Source organism: Erithacus rubecula (genome assembly GCF_903797595.1).
Source record: "Erithacus rubecula genome assembly, chromosome: 11".
NCBI lineage: Eukaryota > Metazoa > Chordata > Aves > Passeriformes > Muscicapidae > Erithacus > Erithacus rubecula.
This window is the reverse complement of record NC_136663.1, coordinates 18823788-18845035: the sequence shown is the minus strand read 5'-3', so window position 1 is coordinate 18845035 and position 21248 is coordinate 18823788. Positions and strand designations below refer to the sequence as shown.

The 21248-nt window shown below is 44.0% G+C and overlaps 1 protein-coding gene across 5 annotated transcripts in view; it reads left to right on the top strand.

Annotated features, from left to right (window-relative positions):
* Nucleotides 1-21248, top strand: part of PPP2R3A (protein phosphatase 2 regulatory subunit B''alpha) — a 55832-nt gene that overhangs the window by 11579 nt on the left and 23005 nt on the right. For 4 of the 5 annotated variants that reach the window (XM_079314960.1, XM_079314959.1, XM_079314957.1 and 1 more), the window contains 3 exons: nucleotides 3515-5927; nucleotides 18619-18879; nucleotides 19832-19935. In XM_079314960.1, the coding sequence (XP_079171086.1) occupies nucleotides 3960-5927; nucleotides 18619-18879; nucleotides 19832-19935 (2333 nt within the window). In that variant the 5' untranslated portion in view covers nucleotides 3515-3959. Of the gene's footprint in view, nucleotides 1-3514; nucleotides 5928-11528; nucleotides 11950-18618; nucleotides 18880-19831; nucleotides 19936-21248 lie in introns of those variants that run through there. The other variant, XM_079314961.1, reaches the window with a different exon arrangement.

The following is a 21248-nucleotide window of genomic DNA, read 5'->3' as shown; positions in this document are numbered from 1 at the left end:
ACTGAAGCTCAGCTTGAGGCCGTGTTCCCAGATGTGAAAACAGGGATACTCCTCTCTTGGGCTTTGTCCTGACGAGGTTTGCATGCTGGATCATGTTCAACAGATCACACTCAAATAAAGCTGCAAGCTGAGCATGTCTTACCTTGGGCAAGGCAGTGGGAAAGGAGAGAAATTTCTACTCTGCATCTGTAAGGATTTGTGCTGCTCCAGCCCTTGAATAACCTAAGCATGTTTCTGCAGACAGTGATAATAAAGCAATTAGTAAATAATTACTGGGAAGACATTAGTTAGCGTGGTAGGAAAAAGGATATTGGGGTTTTATATTGATTGTTTGATTACTTCCTCCTCTGATGCAGCAGTAAAAGGTGCTGACAGCAGAGGCAGGAGGCAGCAATCCTGTGTTGGCCTGGGCCAATTTGTGTTTGCATTGTGTTGGTTTGTAATAGTACCAGAGGAATACAGGTAAACTGGAAAAGTATTAGAGAGTGCAGTAATCATTGCATAAACACCTAAAATTGTTATTGGGCATGGCTGGCAATACAAGGTTGGGAAAAAAAAATGAGTCCTTTTAGGTTGGGAATATAGGAGACCTTTTCCTTGAAGGAATAACCTTACAGCTGCAGAAACTTTATTGCTTGAAGGTGGCTTAAAGCATTAGAGAAACTGGTTTAGTCACTGATGTGGTGGGAGGAAACTACCCTTGGAGGAGTGACAGAGGAGAAGGAGACAGTGAGTAATACATTATTACTCTAATTAAGAAATAATTTAATCAAGATGTAATTATTGCCCAAATTATGTGTAAACCCAAACTGTTCTTTGCTGCTAAAAGGAAGACCAGGTTCTTGCTGTGTGTGCCACAGAGGGAGGAAGGAGTCCTCAGGAAGTCTTATGCTTTTTGAGAAGCAATATTAATTCTTAATCAAACTTGCTGTCCTGAAGGCCTCTCCTTTTGCTAAATATTTTATAGCAGTCATTTCAGGAAATGCCAAAAGGCTTGTCTGAAGTTGATGGGGGCTCAAAAAAGGAAAAGCAGCAGACCTCTTACCCTGATGTGTTGAAGGGAGTCTGTGGATCAGTGGACTTTCTGGAGGCCTAGCATGAGTTTCCTGACAGAGCCCATGAAGGCACTGGGGAGCCAACAGCACTTTTTAAACTGTGGCTCTGATTTAGCAGAGGGTTTAGCACACATGACAGTGAAGCCTGAAAGGAGTGAGTGAGTGGAGGGTGTGAAGTGTGTTCCCTGGGTTTGTGAATGATGGTGTGGAAAGGGTTCTGCACACGCCCTTTCTCCACTGTCACCTTGACTCACTGCAGTGGCTGGGGCACAGCTGGTACCTGTGCTTGTCCTTGGGGAAGGGGCACAGCTGGTACCTGTGCTTGTCCCTGGGGAAGGGGCACAGCTGGTACCTGTGCTTGTCCCTGGGGAAGGGGCACAGCTGGTACCTGTGCTTGTCCCTGGGGAAGGGGCACACCTTGTACCACAGCTCATCTCCCTGGGGAAGGGGCACAGCTTGTACCACAGCTCATCTCCCTGGGGAAGGGGCACAGCTTGTACCACAGCTCATCCCCCTGGGAAGGGGCACAGCTTGTACCACAGCTCATCCCCTGGGGAAGGGGCACACCTTGTACCACAGCTCATCCCCTGGGGAAGGGGCACACCTTGTACCACAGCTCATCCCCTGGGGAAGGGGCACACCTTGTACCACAGCTCATCCCCTGGGGAAGGGGCACACCTTGTACCACAGCTCATCCCCTGGGAAGGGGCACAGCTTGTACCACAGCTCATCCCCTGGGGAAGGGGCACAGCTTGTACCACAGCTCATCCCCTGGGGAAGGGGCACAGCTTGTACCACAGCTCATCCCCTGGGGAAGGGGCACAGCTTGTACCACAGCTCATCCCCCTGGGAAGGGGCACACCTTGTACCACAGCTCATCCCCTGGGGAAGGGGCACAGCTTGTACCACAGCTCATCCCCTGGGGAAGGGGCACAGCTCATGCATCTGCTCATCCCTCAGGAGAGCCCTCCCTTGCCGGAGGGGCTTTAGGGCAGTGCCAGTGGGTGTGGAGGGGAGCAGGCCAGGACAGGAGGAGCTGAGGAGCTGCTTGGCCTGCAGCTGGGATGGGCAGGTGGCAGCCTGTTACAGAGCCCAGCATGGCAGCTAGCTCTTTGTACTGAATGCAATCTTTTCAATGCTTTATATAATCCAAAGAACAAAGTGGGAAGAGATCTTTACCTGTGCCACTCTACATAACTGCAATAAGCAGAAATGGAACATCACAAATTCTGTTGAATGCTCTTGAATCAGTGCTTCTCAATTTTAAATTAAAGCTTTAAAATATCTAAAATGGGAATGTTTAGACTTGTGCTCTCTGCAGTCGGTAATGACAACAGCACCAAATTTTAGGACACTTGCTTTGTGTGTGCTGTGTTTGTCCAGGCTTTGAGCTAAGTTGGTGAGATGGAACTGTGGGGAGGGCAGTGCTTTCATCAGGTGCAAGCCTGGCCTTTCACAGTGCTGGATATTTGCCTTTGAAGAAACCAAAATAAACTCGTGCTGTGGAGTGACTTAGCTGTGTGATGTAATAATGTTTTATTAAATAGATTTCTGTTTGTACAGGAATAGAGGGTGCTCAGAATTTCACTGGGGTGTTTTCATTTGATTGTTCATGTATTAAAGAAAGATGAGGTTATGTCTAAAATTCAAGACCCTTAAACCTGAGATTTGCTTTTTTTAATAACAAAGTTAAACAGCTTTTGAGGTTTTTTTCTGGTGCAGTTCTGACCATGATGATAGGAAATGCAGTTGGAAATTACTGGGCTAAGTGTAAAACACTCAATTCCTAGTTTTCATAGGCTTAACCTTTATACAAATGTTGCTATCCTCAATGTCTACAGCAGTGAACTTACTGTATTAAATATGCTGCTGTTTATGGGCTGTAAGAGAAACAGTTATTCCTCCTCAAAATATATTGCTGTGGTCCCAGAGACCTCGGTGAAAGGCTAATAGAAGCCAATGTGGCCTTTACTAAAGACTGTGCATTCTTAGAGGCATTCAGCTACTTTGCTGCAGGCTTTTTGCAGCTTTTTATAATCCAGAGAGCTTGGAAATCCTGAAAGTGCTTTTCTCTACTGCCCTTTGCCTTATCTTTAGAGCCTTGGAAAACAAAAGGCAGAAATTCACAGCAGGATCAGAATGTTTTGCTCTATTTGAATTAAAGGTAATGTTTTGCTTGGTCTTGGGAGAAAAAAAAAAAAGCAAGTCTGAAAAAAATTAATGAGTGGCTAAAATAGAGCTGTTAAAATGGCAGCACACAGACAGCCTGTGTATAAATATAGGCCAGCTCCTCAGCACTGCTCTTATATGGTAGATCTGAGTGAAAGAAGACTATCAGCCTACTCTGTTCTGTGCAGGCCTGTGTGCTGGTTGTTCTGTCTGTGCCAGATGTTTGGTAGTAGACAAGGCTGCATAATACATAGCATTCATAATGACTGTCACCTTTATTTCTATTGCAGGGACTTGTGTCACCAGTGTGAGAGGAATCTCCCAAGCACACTGTGGATTTTTTGTCTGTACGTGCTACTGGATTATCTACCTTTTACTGACCCACCCATAAAGAGAGAAAAAGGGTCAAACAGAAATTCTTGTCACTTCTGCCTAAGAACTGGCTGGATTTTATGGCCTCTGCTGCAGAAGCTACCTGGACCATTAGAAATGGAGCAGCTCATGCTGCTCCTCTGCTGAGCAAGGTTTTCTGCATGGAATATGAGCATCCAGGTGCCTTAAGTTAAACCGTATGTAAGTTGCACTGGTTGTTGTAACCGTGTTGCTGAAACCACTCCAGATGTCTCCAGGGCTTTCCAAGGCTCCTCACACAGTTCGGATGTTTCCAATTGAGATTTGTATGTTTTCATCCAATCTGGTGTGGCTGTGAAAAGTGTGCTTTTCCCTGTGAAGTTCATGGTGAGTTTTGCAGCCTCACTTCCCAGCGTGGTCTGTGCTATGGCAGCGACCTACAGGCTGATGGTGACTTCAGTGAACTGCTACAGCAGTGTGGTGGTAGAGCAGCACTCCCAGCACACTGTGCACTACTGCACAGGCTCCTGCCAGCTCCTCAAACAGGGACTCACCTGCATAGTTGCACACCACAGTGTCTGTGCAGAGCTCAGTGTCCAAGATGCCAACCTGGACCATAAAATTCCTGTTCCTGAAAATGGTCTTGCCTTGGCTGGAAATGAGGACTATCACCAAATGCTCCCAAATAATCCAAGAATCAAGAAGGGGTCTTCAGTGCAAGCCTCCAGCAGTTTAAAAGACATTACTGGTGAGGCAATAAACCTTGCCAGTGGTAAAATAAAGGAATTCTCCTTTGAAAAGCTCAAAAACTCTTCCAGTCATGTGGCTTACAGAAAAGGAAGGAAAGTTCGATCAGAATCTTTCAGCAGACGATCCTTTGATTTTGACTTGATTTATGGGCACTTTAACAATGATGAGAACTGCCCTCCATGTGGCTTTTTGCAGAGTCCCTCACCTGTGGAGAAATGGCAGGAGAGCAATGATGCTCCAGAAGTCACTGTGAATCCTGTGGTTCCCTTCTGCCCTCATTCCTTCCCTGAAGAAAACTTCATTACTCAGATTTTAGAAAAACACAAGCTAGATGGTTCTTCTGCTGGGGATATTAAGGTGTGCCTAGACATCTTGCTCAAGTGCTCAGAGGATCTGAAAAAGTGCACAGACATAATCAAACACTGCATCAAGAAGAAGTCTGCAGATGTCGTTGGTGGAGGGAACAGCAATGATCCCCTGGCTAATTCAGAGATGATATACATGAATCTGATGACAAGATTTTCTTCCTACCTGAAAAAGCTGCCCTTTGAGCTGAAGACAGCAGGGCAGAGGGAAGCAAGTGACTGGGCAGAGCTGATGAACTGTTTCCATGGCTTGCAGCAAATTCCCTTTCCCCTGGAGCAGCCACCCAGATATGAAGATATCATTCAGCTGCCATCCTCAAGTGCAGTTCCTCTCGTTCCACCAGGTCAGAGTGAGGTGACAAGCACCTCCCAGTCCATCCAGACAGGTACTGCGAGCTTCACCTCCAACTCCCTGCCCAGTGTCCCTCCAGAGAGCAGTGTGAGAGCTGTGAAAGATGCTCTACCTCAGTCACCAGCCCCGAGCCCCTGCGAGTGCACATCTGCCACCGAGGCGCTGTACATCGAGGAGGAGTCTGATGGGGACAGAGCAGCAGGGACAGAGAAGAAGGCAGAGCAGAAGGGAGGCTGGCAGGGGCTGGAGTGCAGCTACCAGCGAGCTGCTGGTTCAGATCTTCCTGCTGATGCTAAAGCAGAGCGGACCAGGGCAGGAAATGCTGCTGAGAAAACTGCTCCTTTAAAACCAGTGTCGGATCCTGGGTTGTGTGATGCCCAAGCTGCTGTCCCCAAAGGAGCCCAGACATGCAGTAGGGTGGACAAGGAGGAGATAGACAAACTGCTGCTGGACTTGGAGTGCTTCTCACAGAAAATGGAGAGTACTCTGAGGGAGCCCTCTTGGAAGGAGGGTGAACCTGCCTCGCTGCAGGTGTCTGGCAGGCAGGGTAGGCAGGCTCCACCTCTGGCTCTTGAACCCAGAAGTAAACCTACTGATCCTTCTTCTTTGTCAAAAATCATGGAAACCAATGGTCATAAAATGGAAGAGGATGACAAAGCCCTTTTACTGCGTATCCTGGGAAGCATTGAGGACTTTGCCCAGGAGCTGGTGGAATTCCAGACAGGCAAGGGAAGTTTGTCCAAGGAGAGGGAAGTGATGCAAATTCTCCAGGAAACTTTAGCAACTCCTTCACAGTCCCTGCTTGCAGGGCAAAAAAGCCATGTTGGGGCTGCCTCCAGAGACTCTGTTTCAGCTTCAATTCAGCAGGCCCCAGAAGTAATAAAGGTAAGAGAACCAAACATTTGATGGGATAGTGAGTAAAACAAACATGGGAAAATGTGGGAAGGGGTGTGAGGAATTATATCTAAGTAATGCATTGTGCTTTAAATGCTTCATTGTGGAATAATGTGTTCAACCTGGCAGAAATGTAGCCTTTATTTGAATACAAACAAAAAAAGGAAACTGAAACCCATGAGAAAATAAAATAGGTTCTGACATGGAGTTTCACTGTTGAGCTTGATCCTTTCCTGCTGGTGCTCCTGTAGACTGTTTTGCTTGTGGTTTAAATGAGTCCCTTATAATGGGGTGTAGTAATAATTACTTTAATAAGTATAAATAATTATCTTATTTCTGGGACTAAGTATTGGACTATCTCTCAGCAGTTCAGTGAAAAGTGATTCTTCCACCTGTCCCTTTCCCACCTCTGAGGAGCCTTCCTTGTTCTCCTCATCACTGGTTCCAGAGACCAATTCTCCATGGGACAAAGGACAGATTCTCAGATCATTTAGTTTTGCTTTCCCTGTTCCCAGTGCATGGAATCATGTGGAGTTTGCATTGCTTGTATCTCAGATGAGGAGTAGGTTTTCCCAGGAAAAAGAGTCTTGATGGGAGCCAGCTTTAGAGGGAAGCCAGGGCTGTCTGTTGAGAACTCAGTGCTTTTTGTTTGGTAATGGCTGCTAAATTTCAAGAAAACTTGTTTCCATACTTCCAAGTAGGCAGTAGCTGTAGAGAGGACTTCAATTTCCAAAATCCCCCTTCCACATAGGCACTGAAAAACTGCTCAGGTTGTAAGTGAACTTTCATGGCTTCTTCCAGTTGGAGCTTAATCTGCATATTTTCAAAACTGGCCACTGTTGTCCAAAATTTGATGCAGGTCTTAAAAAGGGTGCATGAGTTGTGCCTTACCCTACAGGATGCTGCTGAGATCCTTTTAGACCAGGCTGTCCAAGGGTTTTTGTTGTTGCTCTGGGCAACTTTGCTTACAGAAAATGATATTTTGATATTTCCAGCAAGGGAAAGAATCTTTTTCCTCAGAGAGTGTAGATTAAACAACTCCATAATTTCTAAACTAATCCCTTGTAATCTTGCCTTGTACATTATTTTACAAAATTTTCTGACTTGTGAGTTCAAACAAAATGCGTTTGATGAAGTGTGGCACTGGTTTTGTGGCAGATTTTATGTAGTGCTTGAAAATGGGATTCATTTATGCTGCCAAGTGGCTTCTTCTGAGTGTGATGCCTTGGCAGGTTGTGTTCCTCTGATCCCACCTAGCTGTGTGTTGGTTTGGCAGGTTGTGTTCCTCTGATCCCACCTAGCTGTGTGTTGGTTTGCTCAGCCTGTCTTCTATGGGCCTGTGCTCCACATCTACCAGAGCTCTGCTCTTCCATGCAGTCACACGACCCTTGCCTTGTGCAGATGCCCAGAAGCAAAGATCCTGGGGGAGAAGAGCTTTTGGGGAGGCAGCTGATCCCCTCAGCAGTGGGCTGCTGACTCTGCACTTGCCCTGAGGTTTGCTGTTATTTGTGGCACAGATGTGTCCCTTCCTAGGTGTAGCATCTAGGGAATGCATTCATATTCCTGGATCACTCTGGATGTAATTGAAGCTGCATGTGGATTTTCACTCAGTATTGCATGTGTGCCTCAATTATGTAAAGCATTTGTTGTATTTTCTTAAGGCTCATAAAACTGTTATCAAATAGCTGGGCACACATGCAGAAACCCCAAAGCTCTGAGTGATGAAAATGCAGCACACCTTTTGTTTGTGAAGGTTGTAACAGATTTACTATCCCTCAAATGATAAGCAATGAAAAAATAGGGAGAATCCTTCAGACCAGACTGTTCTCTGGCTCAACTGGCCTATCTCTGTTAAATCTGTGCTACCTTATATCAGCTACAGACTTCCTCTTTATCATAAAGCAAATTATGCCCCTCTACAGAGAACAATAGGATTACTTACCTCTTCATCTTCAAAATCCAAATATTTAGAAACTAGGAAATGAATACTCAAGAAGTCCATCAATTTTGCAGAGCACATAATAAGGGCATCACACTTCTTTTGGGCAGGCCAGGAAGCATTGCATACTTTTAGACTGTCCAACATTTCCCATTCTGAGATCCAGTTTTCCGTTGCTTATCTCTAAACCTCCTAACTATTTGTTTTGGGATTTCCTGTTCTCTGTGCCTGTCTTAAGCCTGATTTTTTTTGTATGTTGGTTTTGAAAAAAATAGTTCAGTGAGAACAGTGCAGTTGCCTTTTAGAAGTCAGCAAGCTCCCTAGTACTTACCTGTATTTTTGTCTGTGGTGAGGAGGGCTGTAAGGATCATGGATGGACCAGCAGGTTTGAGGGAATTGGGGGAAACTGGGACCAGTAAGCAATGAAGAAGGTGAAGATGAGGCTGTTGGGATGCTCTGAGCTGACCCACAGAAATGCTATGTGTTGGGGTGTGTTAGAAGGTAAAGACTGCTACCTTTGAGTAAAAAGTCCCTGAAGAAGTCAGTGGTGGGTGTTTTTGACCATAACCTCTCTGTGTCCTTGGTCTGCCACCTGTACAGGTTGGCTGATTTGACAAAGTAAATTCAGCTAATGCTTGGAGTGGTGCTCTAGTGAAAGAACCCTAGAAAAATCTGTAAGCAATGTGGTTCTATTTTCAGAACTGTGTGAGTGGTGCAAAGCCCTACTGCATGTTCCACTCATCTGCTGTATTTTAAGAGCTGTTGAATAAAGTTTATGAATAATTTTGGGAGCAGAGGTCAGGGCCAGGCTTTGATACAAAGAGACCCTTTTGTTTTGTGTCCAGATACTGTTGGGTATCTCCTCAAAAGGGTTACTTGTGTTGTAGTGAGCCAGAAACAATAGTTCTGCTTCCCATTTCTCTCTTCTCCATGCCTCTACTTCCTATTGTATGGTTCTGAAACCTACTGATTATGGTACTTGTATGCAAGTTAAACCTAACCAACATTTTTGTTTTCTGCCATCTTAGTAAGTGGAATAGCTCAGACTGAGGTCAGATGGATGATCCAACCATTTCTGGTCAGGGGCTGTAGATCTGGGAGCAGAGGGTTTATGGGGTTGATAAAAACACCTTTATAACCATGTTATATCTCAGGTGTGGAGCCTGTTCCCTGTTCCCTGTTCCCTGTGTTCCCTGTTTCCACACTTCCTCTGGGTGGGCTCTAGTTAGCATCTGTCTAATTCTGCCTCTCCTGAATGGCTGATGGGGTGGGTGTTCCTGGGACTATCAAAAGGTTCTTAACTCCCTGTGCCCTGAAACACCATCTCAGGGCCACACGCTTTGCATTTTTGTATCAAAATGTGTTCTGTGCTTAAATCAGGGAGCCCTAAGAAGGCTCTGAGCAGAATTAACTGTTTCTGAATCATAGAAAGTCAAGGTTAACCTTGCAACTTTGTCATTCTGCCCCCTCATACTTTTGTGCAGTTCTATGTTTTGCAAATGTAATGATATTTTTATCAAGGATCTTGTAATTAATTGTAAATTAATTGGGTGATTAATTGTAAAAACTTTGTTCTGAAATAATTGTATGTTCTCAAAATATATCTCAAATATAATGTAAAACTCTTTCTGGAAAATCAGCTTTCAGCTTACACATGTTAAAAATTGTTTTGATCAGATATTGATAATATCTGTCATTTAAGTTATACACACAGTCTGCACTGCTTTCAAACATCAATTATTCATTACTTCTCGACACAAATAATGAATAACTATGGGCTTATTTTTCTGTTGGTAATAGTTACTGAAATAAAAACAAGTATTAAGTGCATCTAAAGTATCTCAGAATGAAAGGCTACTAACAGAGGCAACCTGGCATCTCTCACCTTTAACTTGGATCACCTACAGCAAGGAGGGATTTCTGGGTTTGTGCAGTTGGTCTGGCTGTTGAGACCAGACTTTTCTGCTATGGGTTGTGTCCAGTTGACTTTGAAGCTGTTGAATCAAGATTCTTACTGTCAATTTCCCATAGTACTGTATGTTTATATCTGTATTTATACCCACTTTGTGTGTTTTGAGGATAGGAAGTAGCATGCTAGAAACTTGCTATTCCAAAACATTGGATCACGGACACAGTGAACTTTGCCTATGAATTATGTGTGTTTTTTCAGGTTATCAGTGAAAGCCTCCCTAACTTCTGAGATCCTTTGTGACTTGTTAATTTAAGCATGAAAAGTACTTGGCTGTGCTGGTTTTGTAAAGTAGGATCTAGTGGCTGCAGATTAGTGTGTCTCTTTAATGCATACGTCTGTCAAAGGTCTCTGTGGCTGGTCTGCATGTAGCTGGAGGTCAGAGAGGTTCCTTGGGCTTCATTTCCTCTGCAGGCTGTAAGCAGAACATGAAGTAATTTATCACTTGCCACAGATGATTTACAATAAATCACCTCCTGACATGCTGCTACATGAGATCTGCAGCACTCCCAGTACAGTGCAGCCTCATGGGCTCTTTAGGTATTGCCTTAATGTTTAGAAAAAAATTGTCAGAGTAAGAAAAACCAAATTTGTGTTGCATATGGATCTGTGTATCCTTTATTTGGTGGCAGTTCGACTTCAAACATTCCTGCCTGCCTTTTTCTTTCTGAAGGTTATTTTTTCATCCCCATCTTCTTTGTGCTACTCTGTTAGGCTTTGTATTCTTTTGAGCTTCGTGTTAACTTGGGGCTTTCTGCAAGAACCCAGGAAAAGACATCAGAGGCACATATCCTATAAAAACTTTCTGTTGTGAGGCTCACTGAGATCTGTGCACTTCAAATGCAATCCCTCGATGAGAGCAAGCCCCTACTAGCTCGAATTTGGGTGTTTTTCTGTGTTACTGAACTCCACATCCCAGCAGAGCAGCTCACGTTTTACAGTCAGCTGGGGGAAACACTCCACAGGACTCTTTTGTGTGGGAAGAATTGGATTTAGGCCCTTGTTCAGCACCATTCTCATGATAAAAGAGGGAGAACACACTTCTAACAAGCCTAGACAAAGTTAGAGCAAGATTTTGAAGTCTGCTTGCTCCAAGTTGTGCAGAGAAAAAGTAGGCTATTGTCCCTTGAGAATTGCTTTGCCTCATGAGAGTTATGGGGAATGTGAATAATAAGAATGATGCATTTTGATGTCTTTAGGAAACTGTTTTCTTAAGAGCTGCTTGGGAATGACTGAGCTTATTATCCAAGATCATCCTTATGTGCTTGCTTGGCATTAAAGGCACTACATGATTTGCTTTTTCCAGCAAGAAGGAAAAAATTATGTTTTTTGAAAATTACAGCCTTCAGTCAAGAGTGGGAAATAATGCTGCTCCTCTGCTTCATCACCTCAGCAGCAGGGACCTCAAACCACTGCCATCCCACAGGCAGGGCCCTTGGCTGAGCATGGTTTAACTCTAGCTGAGCCTGACTGACCCAGAGGTGCCCCTCAGGTCTCAGCACTGGAGCACACAAACTAGGAACTATTGAGGAAGATGGTATATTTAGCCACTTCTGCAGGGCATCTAATTTTAGAGCTCTTGGTAGTGGTGGTGGGTGCTTCCTTTCTCATGTCACCCCTGGCCTATTACAAGCCAAGGACAGATTGTCTGTCATGCAGCCAGCAGGGAAATAGATTCACTTGTAGATCATGTTTCTCAATTAAAGTATTACAAGAAGGCAGAAGATCCTGGTGGTACTGAAAGACACTTTGAATATTGGTTAAAATAGGAAGCTCTGGCTTCAGGAGTGAGATAAAATTGCTAGATGTTGTCCTTGTGAAGAGAGAGAAGATATAATATGTTGAAGCCATTTGTCCTTTTTTGCCTGTAAAAAATCAAAACCAAGAAAGCAACGTGTTGGTCTTGAAGTGGTCTCCTACAGAGTCCTGTGCCCCTTCTGGGAAGGTCAACATCTGCTTAGGAGCTGCCCAGGATGATGATCAAGGAGAGTTCTCTGCGGAGGGACCCAGACCTGGGAGGGGAGCTAGCTTTCCTTGCCAAGGGCTGTGACTTTGTTCTTCCATCTCGCTTCAAGAGGCGGCTCAAGGCCTTCCAGCAGGCCCAGGTTTGGATGCTTGGCATTTCTTTATCTCTTTTTCTTTGTATTTTTTTATTGGATCAGAGAATCAATCTGTGTCCCCTCTAGGCGTGTCTATTTGCAGAAAGTTATTTGCAGCTAGATACCAGCAGGTTTAAAAATAAACATTCCCGGCTTAGATTGCAGAGTTAAAATGTCTTTGTAAACAAGGGGGGAAATTAACAGCAAGGGTAGTGATTTAATAATGGGGAGAATATTGTAAGACTGAAGTATTTTCTGTGAGATTTTTTATGTGATTGCTCTGAATGTTTGTTGTTGCATGTTGAAAGAGCCACAGCGTTCTGCTGTCTGCTGTGAATCGTACAAATCTGTGCAGACCAGCCTACCTGGTTTGGCTTTTAATGATTTTTACCATCCCAAGGTGCTTCTTTGTGCTGTTTCCTACCCTCTCTGGGCTGAGGCTGAAGGAGATGATAGAATCATTTAGTCTGGAGAAGACCATGAAGATCACAGAGGTGTGGCCAAAGAAATGGAAATTGTATCACAGCTGTATGTTTTTGGTAAATGCCAGCAGCTGTACTCGCTCTCTGGAACAACTGACAAAAGATTGGTTGTGCTAGGACACCAAATGGACATGTAGTCACTCCGGATTTAGAGGGCTCACAATTTGCTGAAATCGGCCTATCTTGAGCTTTATCTATATTTAGATAATAGATGACCCATTGAGGAAGTTAAAAAGTTGGAATTAGGAGCAGTGCAGCTGTTTCCTAAGAAACAGCATTAAAATTGCTCCAAAACATACTGTTGCACATTTTTTCAGTCGTTCCGGTGACACGTTAAAGTACATCTCAGAGGTTAATCTCTGGAACGTGTGTTTTTCACTCCCTGGGGGAGAATTGGGTGAGGTAATAATGTGCAGTAATGGCTTGGGCGGGACCGAGCAGCTTGGAGAGACTGTCAGGAACCACAGCACAGCTAAATTCCCTCTCCTGAGTTGGTCTGATCATTAACAGGGGTAGGGAGGGATGAGACCTCCGGGTGGAACAGCTGGAAAAATGGACGAGGCTTTGGTCCACGAGCCCTCTGCCTGGTCTGAAGCAGGAACGCTTTCGCTGCTGAATGCCTTGGGAATGACTGCTCTGGGGCTGCGGCTTCAAGGCAAGTGAAACACTGCAGTGGGCACCCACAATGTTCAAAAAAGATGGTATTTTTCTTCTTTCGTTTCTACCTCCTCACCTACCTCGTTTCTACCTGTCACCCTTCTCTTGCCCTGGGCCTCACATGTCTTTCTGTGAGCTGGCTTAATTCATAACCCAGTAGAATATCATCAGCAACAAAGCCAAGGCTGTTTGCTGCCTTTCCAAGGGGGTGAAATCGGTTCCTAGAGTGTCAGTGGATCTCTGGAGGTGGAGGGCAGGGATGGGAGCTCTCTCACGTGGCAGCAGTGAGGTGTAGTTAAATGTTGTGCCTTGTGGGGCTGTACCTGGGGCTTGGGATGAGCTGAGAGTAGAGCTAAGTGGGCCCAGTAAGACAATAGAAATGCTGGCGGTGATAAGGTGGTGATAGGGAGCAGAGAGGTGAATGAGAGCTGCTTTGTAGGACACAGGGATGTTGGCCAGGAACTGAGGGAAGAGAAGGGTGTTGGTAAACTTCTATCTCAAGAGCTGGAAATTTCAGTTCTTGTGCTTATCCTTTTATTTATTTATGGAAGGATCAGAGAGCCTCCCATAGCACTGCTGGGAGGAAGAGAGGTCTCTAATCCAATATCTCAGTTATAGGAATACTATTTCTGACACTGGGTCACATCAGCACTGATTTTTTCCCAAGGATAGGGATTTGCCCAGCCCCTTTTGGCCACCTCTTACTGTACTTCTCTTCAGCCTAACCCTCCCAAGCTGCAGTTTGGTTCTATTGTCACTGTAACTGCACTTCCAAGAGCTGCAGGCTGTGTTTAGCCCATTCCTTGGCTTCCCCTTCCCCTACCTAGCCAGGGCCAGACCTAAGTGTATCCTGCTGCCTGATCCTGAGCCCAGCTTTCTGACTTGCCTACTTTACGTCTCTGGCTGGTCTCTTCCTTTCATTTTTTTGAAATGAAGGCCTAAAACTGGTCCCAGGAACCCAGATACAGCCTAGCTAGTGTCAGACAGAGATAACAACTTCCCATGTTTTCCTGACCTTACTCCTAAGGCCATCGTTTGCCTTATTTGTAACAGCCCTCGCTGCAGGCTCATGCTCAGCCCTGCTCACTGTCCCCTGCACCCAGCCCTTTCCTGCAGGGCTGTTGCTCAGCCAGGGGTTCCCAGCCTGAACTGGTGCTGAGGGCCATGCCCAAGTTCTATAGGCACACTCGTCAGTGGAGCTGTGTGAGGCCTCTGTTTGCAAAGCTCAACTGGATTAGGCCACGAGGAACTTGATCCAACCTTACAATTAGCACTGTATCTACTCCCACCTAAATCCTTCTGGGTTTCTGAGTTGCTTAGGAAGAGTTTGTTTTCATTTTTGTTTCATTATGATTGCACTTTGTTTCTGCTGGTGAATTTGTTTCCTAGAAGAAAATATTCTCTCCAGAAATGCATTTTCTCATAGCTCTGTGATGTTTGGAACCATGTGCAGATGAGCCTTTGTCCTTGCTGTCCTTAGAAATTGGTAAGAAAGAGGCAGCAGGAAGATTCATTGATGGGAAAGGGCTTCAGGGAAGGGAAGAAAGATAGTCTGGGGTGAGAGATGCAAACCAGTGCTGGAGAACTGATGAGCTTTGAGGATGGCTTGTGTCCAGGTACCATCAGACTTCAGGAAGACTGCAGCTATGAAAAATGAAAGGAGACATTAAGTCAGCATTGTGGACTGCGAGAACCCAGGCTGAGTCACTGTACCCTAAAAAGAAAATTACAGTATCCCATTTGGAAATAAAGCAAGAAACTGGTAAATGTATTATCTAGGACCCTGTTGGAGCCTGGGACCAGGAGGAAGGAACAGGAAGAATTTGGGCACTTGATGTGATACTGCTTTCTTCTATGGAGTTTTCTGCTGGGACTAGCACATCCCTGGGAGACAGGCTGGGATTGCAGAGCTGTAGTCTGTGCTTTGTTTGTGTAGCTACAATGAGGCTGTAGTTCTGTCTGGTTTATTTATAACACAGATGTCACTATTTTTGTCTGCCCGTAAATAATCTGTATGGCTGGCAAAAGGTGATATAGTGGATGGACAGATTTTAGTTAGGGGAAATTACAGAATGCTACAGAGTGGTATTTAAGAATGGCCTTTAATATCACCTTTCTCTTGAGAAAAAAAGAAAAAAAAAAGTTTTATCTGTTAGTTATTGTAACAAAGCTGAAAGATTTATTAGACTATTTGTAATTTCCTTTCTTAGTTGTCCTCTCTGAAAATGCACAATGTTGGAGTAGAGTGTTCTGCTAGGCAAACAGCATTTAAGGCTAATTTTTTGCAATAAGAAACTGTTTATTTCCAAGGAATTTCCACAGAATTTTCTATCATACCACTTTGTTAAATTTTTTTTCACAAAAGGTTGTAATTAACTTCTTCTTGTCCCCATAGTGGTTTACATCTGGTTATACCCATCCCAGAGTATTAATTTGTAAGGTTGTTCTAGGGAACAAAATCCTCAAGGACTAGTTGCTGCTTTTTTTTTCCTTTGTGTGATGAACAGCTCATTTCTAATATGAGAAGGAAGAAGACAAAGTTCAAAAATTGTATTTCTGTTCCTGAGGCAGAATATGAAAAGCAGCTATCCCTGAGCAATGCTTGCTCCCAGTTTGGCTTGGACTGAGCAGGAGTGAGTGAGTCTGACTGGGAAGGTCAGCTGAGAACCTGTGTCTGAACTGACTCCCTCCTTCAAAGCCCAGCAGAATTCCCTGTATTTCTCCTATAGGTGTCTGACCTTCTGGTTTGTGTGGTGGATATGGATCAGGAAATTAATACATCCTCTGTGGTTCTGACTTGTGTGAGCTGGTGTCCAGCATTGCTGGCTGTGGGAGCACCTGGAGGCAGAGGAGTTGCTTGGGTTTTTGGGAGGTGGAGACCTGGGCAGAGGGGGTGAGCTGTGTTCCAGCACGGTCAGCTCAGGCTGTGTGTAAAATGCAGAAGGGGAGGAAAATGGCCCAGTGCTGTTGTGCTCTACCTAGGGACTTCACTTTCCAAGAAAACAAAAATACAATTTTATCATTCCCTTGAGCTGTAAAGGACGGTGATGTATTGCTACAGTGAAGAGTCAGTGTCGTTTCAAAGAACATCTTGGTTTGTGGAACTTTTTGTTAGGTTAGAGTCACTTCTGTTCGTTTCTCCCAGTGCTGGCAGCCGAGAGTGCCTGCGTATCCTGAAGAGATTAGGGAGCAATAAACCTGTTTGTGAGAAGTGGCCTTCGAGCAAACTGATGTGAAGTCCTATTATAGAAGTCAAGTGGCTGCAGTTGGCACCTCGACATCTGTTCCAGCCTTGCATTGTTTGTATGAATATGGTGCTGTGAGAGACCGGCAGGGACTTCCCCTCTGCTGGGATCCAGAAAGGGAAAACTCCTGTGTGCTCCTGGGTCCTGGCTGAAGAAACCCCTGGCTGGGCAGGGCAGGCAGGGTGAGAGCAGAGGATAAAAGAAGTGGTGATTTGTGTGATCCCTGAGCTGGGGCCAGCTGCTCCCTCCCCACATACATTCACTTGGTCTGAGCTTTGCTTTTGATGCTCCACTGAGGAGCAGGCAGGGGAAGCCAGTAGAAGGGTTGTCTTTTATTTAACCCAGTGAACTGTGCTCCCAAAGTGAGTGCCCAGCTTTCCCCAGCTTAACCTCTGCCACAACCTCAGATCACACCTGCATTGTCCTACTGTGGGACAGATTGACCAGGGCTGATGCTCATCATCCTCCAGCCCTTGTGAGCCCCAGGAACTCCCTGAGCCTCAGAGCTGGCCCCCTCCGAGCTCCAGCATCACTCAGGAGCAGACACAAAGATGTGCAATGTCTGAGGAGGAACGATCAAGGAGGACAGGAAGGAGAGCAGGTGTTGGTGATCAGGCTGGCTCTCCAAAGGTTAATAGATGTCCAAACTTTGAGCACTGGTATTGATAGAAATACTGACGGCTGAAAATGATCTCCAGCTTTTCCTGTGTAGCAAGACAGAAGAGAAGACAACCTGAACAACCCCAAGCTCCAGGTTAATGTGTTCTGTACAGAGCAGTTAAGGACAAAAGTATGTTCTGGCTGGTGGCATGTGTGTGCTGGTGTTCTTGCTCCTGAAATGGGACCTCATTTGGGAGAAGAAAGAGGTCCTCCCATTTAACAAAGATCCACGGAGCAAAGGAGTGTGAAGAGGAGGAAAATCCTTCTCTCTCTTCTTTCATGGGTCTCTGATGAATGGGTTATAAAGAATTATTAACTGCAGATAAAAATAGTGCTTGAAGAAGCTTTTACAATTATTACTTCTTTACCTTATTGAAAGCAAATCTGTAGCTAGTTGGGAGATTCAGTATGTGTTAAGAAAAAGGCCCCAAGTTTATAGAAAATAATAAGGCAAAGTCAGTTCATCATATACATTCTTTTGCATTTAGTGGACTCGGACTTGGCTACTTTATCCTGAAACCATTTTGTTTTGAAACAGTTAGAATAAACAAACTGAAAGTCACAGCTGTATTTACTTGACTGTTGCCTTCTGAGCCTTATCACATATGTTGTTACATTAATAAAACTCTTGCATTGGAACCATTGTGCAGTGGAAAAGCCTGTTGCCTTTTCCCAAGAAGGAGTGTCTCCCTTGGGGGGCAGGGAATTCCTCATCCCTCCACATTCCAGCAGCTGATTTTGCAGCTTATACTGTAGTTGACAAAGTTTAAGAAATGTTCCCTCCCATGTCTGAACAATTCCCTGGTTTGGGGTCTCATTGTGTACTTAAATACGAATGCTGCCTGTGATGTAGAGATAGAGATGGAGCTACAGATCCATTGGAGAAGGGATCCAGTGGGGATCACCATATCAGCCATATGTTCCTTACAGCAGGAGAGGAGTGAGGAAAAGGCATCATCTGTCTAATGACACTCTGCTGGCTGCTCCTAATTCCTGATGGAAAAATTGATTTTCCAGTGCTTAGTACCTTTGACAAAATCAGGTCCTGGGACTGTTTAAGTTGGGCACAGAATAAAAGGCTTGCTGAAATTGAAAAGGAAGTCTTGAAAATCTTTTCTTAATTTATCTCTGAAACAGTGCTTTGGCAAAACTATGTTCCCAAGGAATAGAAAATGTCCTTGTTTGAATGTAAGCTTGCTCATACTTTAGGCAAGCCGTTTGTGTGGGTGGGTGCTCTGGTTCAGAGGGGAAATACTAAAAAGCAGATACTTTGTTGTTCATGGGGCAGAATGACAAGACCAAGACCAGCCTGAGAAGAAATAGCATTGTCCTTGTCTGTGGTATCACTGAATTGCAGAGTATGTTTTCCTGTGACTCAACAGGAAATTATGATCCATAGCTACATATGTGAAATGTCCAGAAATGGCATAAAAGCAGGTGTGACATATCCTAAATTTGCACTGGTTCATAATGCAGAATTTTTCTTGCCTATTTAAGATACAATTTTATCTGTGTGCCATAATTTAATTGTTGATGGGCTTCAATTTTCTCCTAATCACTGGAAGCACAAACTATTTTTTCCTCCATGTACCATGATGTTAAAGTGTGTTTGTTATTCATTGTGTTTTCAGGTTCAAAGTAAGCAAGAGAAGAAGGCAGGAACCTCATCCCCAGCCCCCCTGCAGCCTGTGGTTAGCACTTGCACTCCTCTGCCTGTGAATAAAGCCACCAGCAGTACCCCTGTGCCCATAAACATTCCACGTTTCTACTTCCCTAAAGGACTCCCGAATGTCTGCACTAACCATGAAGAAATCATTGCCAGGATTGAAGAGGCCTTTAAAGAGTTTGAAGATGAGAAAGCAAACATCTGTGAAATGGGGAAAATTGCTAAGGTAACCATTGATGGTCTTGGAGGTCTTTTCCAACCTTAATGATTCTGTAATTCTATTCTTTAAGTTTTTGAGAGAGATACTTAGTTTTAGTTTCAGTCTATCTCACAGCTGTTGTAGGGAGAAAAAGAACCATTATCCTTTTGATCTGAAATTTTTTGTTTAGATTTAGATCATGGTAAACACAAATGAGTACAGTTTGCTGATTGTCACATCAGATGTGTGTGTTTGTTCTTGCTTTGATTTATGAAGCAGTTCTCCAAGATTTCTCAGCAAATACAAATTTCATTTTTCTTTCTCTGTTCCTTCATATTTCTGCCCAAAACACTGAGAAACTCAGAGAAAGAAACTTGCCTGCCTCTGTGGCTTTAGGTAGTATCAGCTGCCCTTTTTTTGGCTTTTTGTAGCTGTTCTGCTGAGATCTTGTAGTATTGGAAATAATGGGCTGTTCTGGGTGGAAGGCAGTGCACTGAAAATTGCAGGATGGGATTCACTACACCTTTAGGCATTTACTCATTAATTGTAATTGGACTTGAGGTTCCCTTGCTGCCTGTGAGAGGTCATCCCATAGAAGAATGGCCCCTCCTCTTTTAGGGTGGATGGAGGACGTAGCTGGTATGAGTGTCCTTCTGGAAGGAGGTGCCTGTCTGTCCACTCCACTTCCTAGGGGATTGTGCTAAACAGTTCAGACAAAGCTTAAGAGCTTGAGTAGTCCAGATCCTTTTCCTAGCCTGAGGGGATGTGTTTCTCAGCCACTTGAAAAGGCACATGACAAAGTAGAAAGTTATGTGTGAATTCTCAACCTTGGCATGCAATAAAAATGGCACACAGGTGAGTCAGAAAGCCATTACCACTTTATTTCCCTTATGTAAAGTCTCAGTGGTGAATCTGGTGTGTAAACAAGTCCTCTTGGGACTGCTTTTGTATTCCTCCTTGCCCTGTTTTTTCCTTACAGATCTGTGGCTGCCCACTCTACTGGAAAGCACCTCTGTTCAATGCCTCAGGGGGAGAGAGGACAGGACGTGTCTCTGTGCACTCCTTTGTGTCCATGTGGAGAAAGTGAGTATAGCAAATACAAAACTCTTGTTCTACAAGAGATCAGCCTGCCATAAAAGTATTTTTCCCTTCTTTTCCACCAGACTTTTCAAATATTTTTTCTCTTCTTTAAGTTGCTTAAAAATCTCCATTAGCTTAAGTTTCTTTCCCCTCAAAACTCTCTTAACACCTGTTTCCACGTGACATCTACAAACTTGGAAGTAATTGTATAAGATAGTAAGATGTTTTGAGTTGGTCGATGTACAAAATATATTTACAAACTCCCCAGAAATACCAGCTATTCTGAGATAGCTGATAGCTGTCTATGGATTTGGGGTGTATTTGTGCCCAGCCTTATTGCTGTACACTGGTGCATTAAGCAAGTACCATTTGGGAATTAGGAGAGGAGGTATGTGTTAGTGTTACAGGACAGAAAGAGGAATGTGAAAATAAGCAATATCATACAACTGGAGCTTTAATAGTTACCACCTTCTCCAAGGTAGCTGTTGAATTCAGCTGTGGAGTTTGACAGTCCACACTGTGGAAATGGAGAACTCTGGATGGATGCATTGTGCTTGGAGTCAGCTCTGACATGGAGCAGACTTGTTCTCTTGCCTAATCTTTTTCCCTCCAGGGCAATTCAGGCTTTATTCTACTTTGTGAAACACCTGAACAGCATCTCCATCTCCTCTCTAGAGAGATTTCTAATTTTTTATTTAATGGTTGCTCTTCAGATTCTTGACGTAGCCTTTAACCCTGAATTCCCAAAGTATTTCCTGTGATGATGTTGTCAAAGCAGCCTCTGGCAAAATTACAAAAATGTTAGGGTTGACTGTGATCTCTAAGTTTGTCTTGACACAGACAATATATTTTCCTTCCTTAGGTTCCTCCAATTACTTCTAATTAATCCCTAATGTATGATACCACATTTTCACTTCTCTGATTTTCACATCCTTCAGATATTTGCAGACTGTGGTCATGTCCCTCTTCTGCATCCTTTTAACTACCCCATTTCCAAGCCAAGCTTTGTATGCTTCTCTCACTTAATTGCTCTTTTAGAAAGATATTATTTTTTATTCCCTCCTCTTCCCCTCTGACAGTTAAAAAATCTTTGCTGGAAAACAGAAAAACAGAAGAAATATAGTATTTCTGGTAAAGTTTGACTGCAGCTATGTGAACACAGGTGTGACTTTAAACCAAATACCTGTAGTTGCTGAAGCCTATTTTCAATTTTCTTAGTAGATGACTGACTTCTCAAAATGCTACATTCTCACTTCTTGTCAGGTCTATTGGAATTGCTCAATATAAAACGCTTCTGAATGTCAGATCTTTTTGTT